At 36.9% G+C, this 10,000-nt stretch overlaps 1 protein-coding gene and 1 non-coding gene across 3 annotated transcripts in view; one reads left to right on the plus strand and one right to left on the minus strand.

Moving 5' to 3' along the window:
- Positions 1-9,023, plus strand: part of LOC138027841 (DNA helicase MCM8-like) — a 10,800-nt gene extending 1,777 nt beyond the window's left edge. The window contains exons 2-9 of one of the 2 annotated variants that reach the window (XM_068875459.1): positions 1,883-1,965; positions 4,020-4,108; positions 4,839-4,912; positions 5,501-5,556; positions 6,513-6,613; positions 7,540-7,581; positions 7,754-7,839; positions 8,557-9,023. In XM_068875459.1, coding sequence (XP_068731560.1) covers positions 1,883-1,965; positions 4,020-4,108; positions 4,839-4,912; positions 5,501-5,556; positions 6,513-6,613; positions 7,540-7,581; positions 7,754-7,839; positions 8,557-8,644 — 619 coding nt within the window. In that variant the 3' untranslated portion in view covers positions 8,645-9,023. The remainder of the gene's footprint in view (positions 1-1,882; positions 1,966-4,019; positions 4,109-4,838; positions 4,913-5,500; positions 5,557-6,512; positions 6,614-7,539; positions 7,582-7,753; positions 7,840-8,556) is intronic. The other variant, XM_068875460.1, reaches the window with a different exon arrangement.
- Trnas-gga (transfer RNA serine (anticodon GGA)) lies at positions 2,260-2,332 on the minus strand. The gene has a single exon. It is a non-coding gene; the product is annotated as a tRNA-Ser (tRNA).
- Positions 9,024-10,000: the final 977 nt, after the last annotated feature.

Genomic DNA, 10,000 nt, shown 5'->3' on the forward strand with positions numbered 1-10,000 from the left:
CTTTTTACCAAATACACGAGATCTTGGATCACATTTTACGTATCCTTGTAATGAATCAACCTTTGGGACATTTCTACAACCAGTTTCCGTCAGTACAGTTTGAGTGTGTAGTACATTTCTGTTTCACAAATTATAAAATAGATGACGAATTCCAAAAACTCAAATTATTTGATCAGCCTGAAATGTATTGGGAATAGCCGGCAATTTTTTCCGGCTGCTGGGTTCTATCTACATCCCTGTGGTTTTCATGTTACATCATCGTCACCATGTTGGTGGACAAAAGCAAGAAATCTCTTATTAGCTCCTTTTGTTTGTCCACCAGCAATCATACATTGCAGCTCCAGTAAATGGAGCAATGGTAGAACGAGGACACAATTCGTAACAAAACTGTGGCTTTGATAAATCAGAGCGATCGCAGAAGACTGAAAGAGTATATACACACAGAAGAAGAAAAACAACAAGAGCCTGGATGCTAAGCATGCGTTAAACTAACGTGTCACTGACCGGTACTGGCACAGCATATATTGCGATCTGTGTCTCTAGAGACTGGTTTGAAATCACCTATAAAGGTTACTTAAAGTAATTTTTTGTTGTTATAAAAATCCACATTCATTGTTTGCAAATACACTGTGGGTGGTTTTCAACCAGTCTCTTGAGACTGACATGACAATGCTGTAAATTATGTACAAAATTTAATGCTGGTGAACAAACAAAAGAAGTTAATGAGATATCTTTTGTTTTTGTCCAACAACATTGCACGGGATGACATCACATGCAGGGGTTTCATTAGAAGCCACGGGTGGTATACCACCGTCTGTTTGTGAGAAATTTGCCTCTCATCGCTGGCTCTCCTGCCTTGATTTTCACTCAAACCCTTGTAAAAGACAGGAGTGACTGCCTCTTACATTGATTAGCCCAGGCATGATAGAGTACATGTACTTCAAAAGTTATTGAAACCCCTGCACGCGAGAACAAGGACCACCTATTCTGAAATGGTAAATTTTAGACAATAATCTGAGAAATTTAAAGGGTTTTAAGTGTACTGTACATAAGGTCAAGTATCCTCAGCCAAAGAATGTCGTTCATCCCAAGAACAACTTCAAAGACCTGGCCAAGTACAGACCTGTTTGACTACTTGTCCCTTTACATTAATGGAGTCTGTACTTTCCTAACAGAGGTGAGTTTTCGCACCAGCCTTGCATCTCTACATTATTATTAATTAATATTATTGATAATCATAAAGTAGGACATCTAATAAAATACATGTGCCAGAGGCATAATATATTTGTGGTATCTTATAATAACTGAGGACTTGTAGAAATCATCGGTCATGTGAAGTGGATGTTCACCAGAATATGGTTTTGTCCCCTTGGCAGTTAACTATTTGTATTAGCATAACAATGTATTGGCAGTTAACTACCACATGGTCACTTTTATGTGAGAATCTCTTCAGCCTTTCTAAATTGATTGAAAGAATGTTACCGGGTTTCGTGGGTTTTGCAGCCAAGTTGACTTGTCATTAGTTTGAGATCGTTTGAAATATTTAGATTCAAGGAGGGGTGTCCCCTTAGAGAAAATCCCTACCGTTGCTTGAAAAAGCACAAGCTTGCTGGCTTTGGTATAAAGAGGGAGGATGAAAAATCCACAGGGTCATGTGATAGTTTAATTTGGATTAGATAATTTCATTCAGTTTAGAAGGGAAGCTGAGTCCAAGGGAATTCCCTCGATGTGCAAACAGTTCTACTGTAAGTGGAAGTTAATAACAATTTTCTTAGAAAATGGCCTGAGGGTTTTATTGAAATCTATAACATGGATGGGTTTTGCTTGAACTAAACAACAGAATCTGCTTGAGCTTTTTGTTACATAAGCATTATGCTTGCAGTATACAGTCCAGAGTCATCCATTGGATTGAAATTCCAAGCTATTATGAAGTTTGTGGAGTCACGTTCAACTCAACTACACAAGGTTAAATTTTTAATGCACTTCTTTCAGTAATAATAATATTAATAGCTTGATTGATCACTGGGTTAACCTCGTTCATTCTTTTGTTTTGCAATAAAACCAGTTTGCCTTAAAAAATCTGCTACTATTTTTTTGTGGATCATCCCATGGTGTGATTATAGACAGATCAACGATGAAATGGTATATGAAATGAATCATATATGAACTGCAGATATGAAATCAAGTGAAGCTATGATCTTCGCAGTTACACGTATGAGTTCACTTTTTGCAATTGCGTAAAGAAGCCTGAAAAATTCAGGACTTCAACGGGGTTTGAACCCGTGACCTCGCAATTCCGGTGCGACGCTCTAACCAACTGAGCTATGAAGCCACTGACGTTGGGAGCTGGTCATTATTTTGTGGGTTCTAATCATCTCAAATGTTTTTCCTCTACAATATTAACCCATTCACAACTCAAATGCCCAAGGACTCCTCCCATTGACTATTAAAATCGTCTGTTATTAGACAGAGTAAAATCAATTAAGGACGGTGCCTACTATTGTTATTGCGCATACGTTCTGCGCATCTTGAGACCCTCGGATTTCCTATCGACAGTGCTTAATAATACAGGGATATTTTTGCGTGGTTCAAAACTATGTGGAGAAAGCACAACTTAGCAAGTGCTCTTGGTATCCAAAAAGAAAATTCGGGGTAACCACACATTTTTCAGAGATAATTAAGCTTGAATTTGGAAAAGAACTCCATACATTGCTTTGTATTTTAGAGCTTTTTACAAGTATTGTTGATTAATTATCTTCCAAAAAATGCGTGGTTACCCCCAATTTTCTTTTTGGATTTCAATGACACTTGTTAAGATCTGCTTTTCCCACGTAGTCAGCAAACCACGCAAAAATACCTTTGAATTAGTAGGCACCGTCCTTAAGTGTCACTCTCAGGTGTCAATGGGTTAATTAATCTCAATGAATTTAGCAGCAATTATGTTTTAGGCCTAAGTAGCCTAAGTAGCCTAAAACGATATTTAATTTCAAATCCAACCTTTTTCGGTCAGTATTCAATGTATGATAGGGTCATACATGTTTTTTTTGGTGCTTTGTTTTGGTGTTTCGCTGTTTCGTGGTTTAGTAATGCCCGTTTCAGACCGAGATGTCTTGGATCTTATTATATGTAAATGTAACATTAGCAATCAAAGTTTTCAGACTAAATCAAGGTCTGAAGTGTAGAGTGCCAATCATTTGGAACTCACTTGACATTATTATGCCTCTTGGAGAATCAAAAAAACTTAAGAATTTTAAAGCTCAATAATAACATTGATACAAGGGCAAATGACTTAAACGTCGTTCTTAGTGCAGTGTACCTGCAAATACCTATTCTCCAAAGTTGGAGTCAGGGTGGTTTAGTGGTCATCAATCGTGCCTCCCATCTCTGTGACCCACGTTCAACTCTGGTCTCGGGTCATATGTGGGCTAAGTTTCAGTCGATCTCAACCTGACTCCGAGGGTTTTTCTTCGGGTACTCCGGTTTTCCTCCCTCCTCAAAATTGACTCCCAGTCAATTACATCTGGCTGGGTTTGCGGTGCTCTGAGATCACACATGGATCGTATGGCGGCAGCCATGGGTGCCTTCACATGCATTCGGTCTGATCCCGTTGAGCTGGTTGATCCTGAAAAGCCCTTGTAGGGAGTGGTCAACTAAGCGCACATTTACATTTGCAAAGCAAAATTTTTTAAAGTCAATTTTTCTGCATGTTTTGTAACTAGTTAAAGTTTAATACCGGTGCATACCAGCTTCCAGATTGTTTTAAGTTTGGTCAGACACATGTATGTATCCAGTATGTACATGAATGGTCATACTGGACCATGTACGTATATGTACATTGAGGCTATCAAAATCTGTACGATCAGGTATTCTTTCATCATGGTCAATCATTTTAAAGTTTAGAATTCTTTCTTTCTGTTGCCTAATACAAACTGTCACACTTAAGTATGATTGGACTGGTTTGTACATAACTTAACCAATTGTACACCTTTAAACACTAATATTGGTGTAATTTGTTTTAGATCTTAGGGAAGACTTTCCATCTTTAGCTGGGGATCTTAGAGAAGAGCCTATGGTAGTACTCCAAAGTCTTGGCTTAGCAGTATCTCAGGTTTGTCCGTGTCATTTTAACAACATATTATTCAGTCGCAACTGCCACAATGGCCTTTAGCAAACTTCTTTAATTTATCTTTTTCAATAAAGTTGACATTCATTTGGTTTGGTTATCATTTCAATAAACTGTTTTTAATTAGCAGTAGAGAACCAACAAACTCAACCCACACATGACGCTCAGTCTGGGAATCAAACCCGATCCATATTGGTGGGAGGCGAGCACTCTCACCACTGCGCCATCCCTGCACCCCTTTAGTTAATTTTTATTGTTAATGCAGGGTTCGTACGCGTCTTGAAAACCTTGAAAACACTTGAATTTTGAGAGTACATTTTCAAGGTCTTGAAAGTTTTTGAAAATCTCTGCTCTTCTTTCCTGGTCCTTAAAAGTCCTTGTATTTTTTCTGACTCTCATTTTTGATCTTTGAAAACTTCAGTAGAAATAATCAGATACTCAAGTCATGTCATACAAACGCGACGAGCTGTGGGGTCGAGAATGGTTACCAGTGCCTTTGCATTATTTTTATGCATGTACATTGTGGAAAATGAGCAAGAATTGTACTGTCAGACTATTTCCATGGGTAAATTCTTCGATGTAAAAAAGAGGTCCTTGAGATTTCCAAATTTGGCCCTTGAAAGTCCTTGAAAAGTCCTTTCAAGAATGTTTGGTCTGAAAAAGTGTATGAACCCTGTTAATAGTATTATACAATCATTTAACTGTGATATTACAGGTTCTTTCAAAAGCTGGACCAGGAGAAAGTCAACAGGTTGCATGCCTAGTTGATCTACCATACATTCAGGCAAGGTAAATTCAGTCCTCTATTCAAAAGGGAAAATCAGCAAAGACAACAATCAACAACTATCTTTATTGTGCTCTTAATACAGAAGTGGCTAAGAATCATTTAAACTGAAAAAATGAAATATTAAGTTGAAAAAAAAAGAAAAGATATTTATGCTTTAATAAGTAAACAAATACACTAACGAATAAATAAAGAAGCAATACAAAACAACAGCTGTGCACACAATAATTAAACTGCATATATAAAGTACACAAATCAATATTTGGAGATAGCCTTCACTTCCAATGTTAGCCCAATTTCAAGACTTATCGGGCAAAGCCTGACAAAAATCCCTTTTTTACTCCCTAGTGCTCATGCAAAGATCTTGTTTAACAATAATTGTAATATTAAATTATTATTTCTGGTGCTCCCTTTTGTTTGGTTAACTTTGTAGCTCTATAAGAAGAATGCCTTTTCAGCTTTGGTGATGGGTGCCAACTCCTACCCAGAGTAGTGACTTTTAAATTAACAGGCACACAACATGCTCCCTAGTTTTCAAAATCAGTTTGTATACACGGCACCACTTAATCCTCAATTTATTTTGACTTCAACAGAATATCAAACTTTGAGCCAGTAACTCCCCTCAAGAGCCTCAAAGCCAACTACTGTGGTAAGTGCTTGTTCACAATTATACTCAGTCTGTTGTTTCACTGGTGTTAAATGAAAAGCTGTTTTCAGATTATGGTATACATTTGATGACAGCCCAGAATTGAAGGTGGTCATTTTTCAGGCCAATTAACCGTTGGTATACAGTGCTCAACTGTCATTATGTTAGGGCCGATTTACACGATACGATTTTGTCGCATGCGACAAGCTCACAACAAGCCTACGACATGACTTACGATTGTCGCAGCGTTTTAAAACATGTTTTAAAATGCTACGACATTTTTTCTGACGTACACAACAATTGTAAATCATGTTGTGGGCCTGTCGTAAGCCGTTGTCGCGTGTGACAAAGTCATACCGTGTAAATCGGCCCTTACACTGTATATTACATTGATATCTTGGTTGTTGCCATGATTTGGTTGAGTAGTACTCTACCCTACCCCAGAGGTTTTTCTCTAGATTTTCCTATGTTCCTTATAAAGCCTGGTTTACATTGTGACATAATTAGCATAATCGTAAGCATAAACGTAAGCTGTGTGGACTAGGAGTGACATAAGCATGAGCGTAAGAAAAAGGAAGGAATCGTTTCCATTTTTTTTTATGCTAGCCTTATGCTTTATATGCTTATGTCACATTAATAACTGCATGAACCAGTGCAACATTAATAATAATTATAAACATAAGACTATCCACCATTTTGGAAATGTGGCTCATGTCATTCCCTTGCGGACCTTTTTCTGGAGGTAACTGCGCTAGCGTATGTCACTTCTCTTATGCTTATGCTTTAAATGCTTATGTCGGAGTGCAAACCAGGCATTAAAGCCAGCATGTAGCTAGTATTCCATCTGTTATGGCTATAATGAAAGATTTTGCTTAAGGTGTAAATTATGTCTCTTTGAAGTCTTGTTAGACATTACTGTGTTGTTTCTTCCATAAGTAAAACATTGTTCTTGTTTGTAGGCAAGTTTGTTGCGATCCATGGGACTGTTGTGAGAGTAAGTAACGTGAAGCCCTTGGTGACCAAGATGGCATTCAGCTGTAACCTTTGTGGAGAAACACAGGTATGATCTGCAAGCTCAACTCTCAAATGCGTCAGAATAACTGTAAATCGTGGGGCAAGTGAGAAAGAGGGTGGCCTGTTTCTCTCTCTCCCGCAAAGACTGTTCACAGGCTATCTTAACCACTCCTCCCATATCATGATATTGAGATGCGCAGAACGTATGCGCAATAACAATAGTAGGCACCGTCCTTAACACTTTTCAGTTGGTACAAGTAATAATTATTGAAGTCATGAAAATGAACAGAACATTATTTAAAAATAAAGGATAATTTTTAATGTTATATGCTAACTCTTATTATAAGGTTTATCTTCTTAACTTTGATTAACTTTCAGCTTTTCAAGACTAATATATATAAAGAGTACTAAGGAAGCTAGAGAATGTTGTTATCATGATACAATTTGGCTGTTGTAATAAGGGACCAAGCTATTTAATGGGTATTGCTTCCCCTCATCTTTCATAATTAGTTTTGATGTAGATGTGAACATTGAACAGATTGAATGAGCTCTCCTTCCTTTTCCTTGTGTTTGGATGGCACATAACTATTTCACCCCTTTTCTTGAAGGAGACTACCATGATGTGGTCTAGATGTCCACTCTACGGCATGGTCTACAAGACATTAGTGACTACATGTCCATCATCATTATTATCATCCATTTTATTTTGCTTTCCACCTCAAGTGGTAATAATTAAAATGCTGCATGTTGTCACTTCTCATAACATGTCCAAACCATCTTGAGACAAACAAATTGAAATTGTGTGTTATGTACTGTGACATTCTTGGAGATCAAAAGATGGGGATTATAGTTATGAATATGATCCCGCCGAAACCTCCACTAACACTGTGTTAGTATGCTATCCATGATTTCCTTCCAAGTTAAGGTCTTGTTGTGAGTCAAAGTGTTAAGTCAGTTTTCTTTATTCTCAAGGCAATTCATCTAAAAGATGGAAAATACTCAGTTCCTACAAAGGTGACTAATTACTTTTACTTTTAATTATTATCTGCTATACTGCCAGAACACTTTGTAGACAAGCAAGAAAGAGAAAAGTATCATTGATGATTGTATGTCAATAATAATAATAATAATAATAATAATAATAATAATAATGATAATAATAATAATACTGTCTTCTCTTTGACAGTGTTCATCCTCAGATTGCCGGGGCCGATCATTCTATCCAGAGAGAAGTTCGCCACTGACAGAGACTATTGATTGGCAGACCATTAGGTGGGATGTTTTTATGAGAGTAGAAATGAAAAAGAACAAACTTTAAGTGACAATTACTCATATGGAGTTTGCATAGGAATAAAAATAATTGCTTTAATTTTAAATTCAGGTATTTTGTTTGCTTGGATTTCTTTCAGTCATCTCGTTAAATTATTGGAACCAACATATAGTAGGGAAAATAAATCAAACCAAGCCAAACATTTACTAAGCGTCATTTTAAAGTTTGCAATTTAGCCATTTCTAAGCACACTACATCCCAAGTAGCTAGCTAATCTAGGCAGGTAGTGTTACTTGTAAGATACCTCATTATGCTAATTTAATTTACAGGAATTATAATTAAGTAGATTAGTTTGAAGACATGATCGACTTATGATCACAGAATGGAGAGTCAATAAATTATAGTACAATCCACAAAGGTGCTTGATTTTGGTAATTACAGGAAAATATTGTTAATAGTTCTTTTTGTTTTTACATTTTATTATTATCAAGTAGACTATTATTATTGATATTATTATAATAGCCTCCTCCTTCTCCTGCTCCTCTGAACTTACTCACCAGATAACCTGGACTGTGAATTTTGGAGGTACATGGACAGGATGTGTGCGTGGTTAAATGTGGCTATTCTGAAGTTGTCATGGTGTGATCTTGCTTCAGGCATTTCGCAGTGTTAATGATGATAAAACTAATATTATACTATTCCTATTATTTTGCATATAGGGTACAAGAAATCATGGATGATGATCAGAGGGAATCTGGAAGAATTCCACAAACTGTGGATTGTGAGCTGACTGCTGATTTAGGTTAATTTACATGACACCCTTTAAAAAACTCATCCTTTCAAATTAGTTGTCATTTTGTGTTTCACATTTGCATGGCAAGAATGTTCTATGGTACGGTCGATGTCCTTGGTGCTAAGTAACAGTTAATTGTGAAGAACAGCTCCCTTCCACAGACAGTCGGCCAACTGTGTGAAATTAATATTCATTTTAGTTTTAAAAGTAATAATTAACAATTGGACCCATAGCCCGCATAGGGCTATGGGTCAATAGCCCATGAGACGAAGCTAAGGGCGAAGGGTCTAATTGTTTTAGTATCACCCAACTAGTCGGACAGAAAAGGCAATAATAAAGTTAACAAATGCAATTTGAAAATTTATATATTTGGGAATAAAACGAAAGAATACGTCACGCTTTTCGCTACTCGAGGACTATTACTAATTACGGAGAAGCATCATTTGTGCCCAAGCACAAATTCATTTAATAAGAAAAAAATGTAGAACGGAGATGTAGCATGACACTAAGGTATGGAAAGTTGTTGCTAAAATACGATCACGTAAACAATCTAATTGAGAAAAAACAGCAAAAAAACTCATCCACAAAATTTCGCACCAACATTGGCATTGAAATGGCTCCTCAGCCATTGGCTGAGCAAAGTTGTTTGACATCTCTGCAGCCAATCAGAATCAGGGCAGTAAATGCATTTTCAGATCGGGCATTTCCCGTTTGACCGGCAAAAAGGTGCATTTTATGGGGGTAGTTTGTCATTTGGCCTCCGTATTGATAATAATATGGGATGGCTCCCAATTATCCCGCCCTGTAGCATTTATGTTAAAAGAATCCAACGTAAGTACAGTCTAAATTTGGTTTTTCCTCTCTTTAATTTTCTTGGTAAATATTAACCACATAACTCAGTGATTAGTGCTTAAATTTGGTCAAGTCACAGGTCTTCACCTCTCAGTGGAGGAAGCCGAAAAAAGAAATGGCTTCCCGTAACGTGATATCTCATTTCCGAATTGCTGTTTGCCTCTGGTTCAAAACAAGTCACAGTGCACAACCTTTTCTTGTCCAAAATCAAATAATTGAAATTTTGGACAAAGGGTGCGTGAAATTATGCCCTAATTTCACTTGTCACCATTTGATTAAGGACAGTGCCTACTAATTCAAAGGTCTTTTTGTGTGGTTTACTGAATATGTGGGAAAAGCAGATCTTAACAAGTGTTACTGAAATCTAAAAAGAAAATTGGCGGTATCCACGCATTTTTCGAAGAGTAATCAACAATATTTGTAAAAAGCGTTAAAATACAAAGCAACGTATGGCTTTTTTTCCAGCAAATTGAAGATTTATTATCTCTGAAAAATGCGTGGTTACCCCCAATTTTCTT

This window comes from Montipora capricornis, chromosome 12, assembly GCF_036669925.1.
Source record: "Montipora capricornis isolate CH-2021 chromosome 12, ASM3666992v2, whole genome shotgun sequence".
Lineage (NCBI taxonomy): Eukaryota > Metazoa > Cnidaria > Anthozoa > Scleractinia > Acroporidae > Montipora > Montipora capricornis.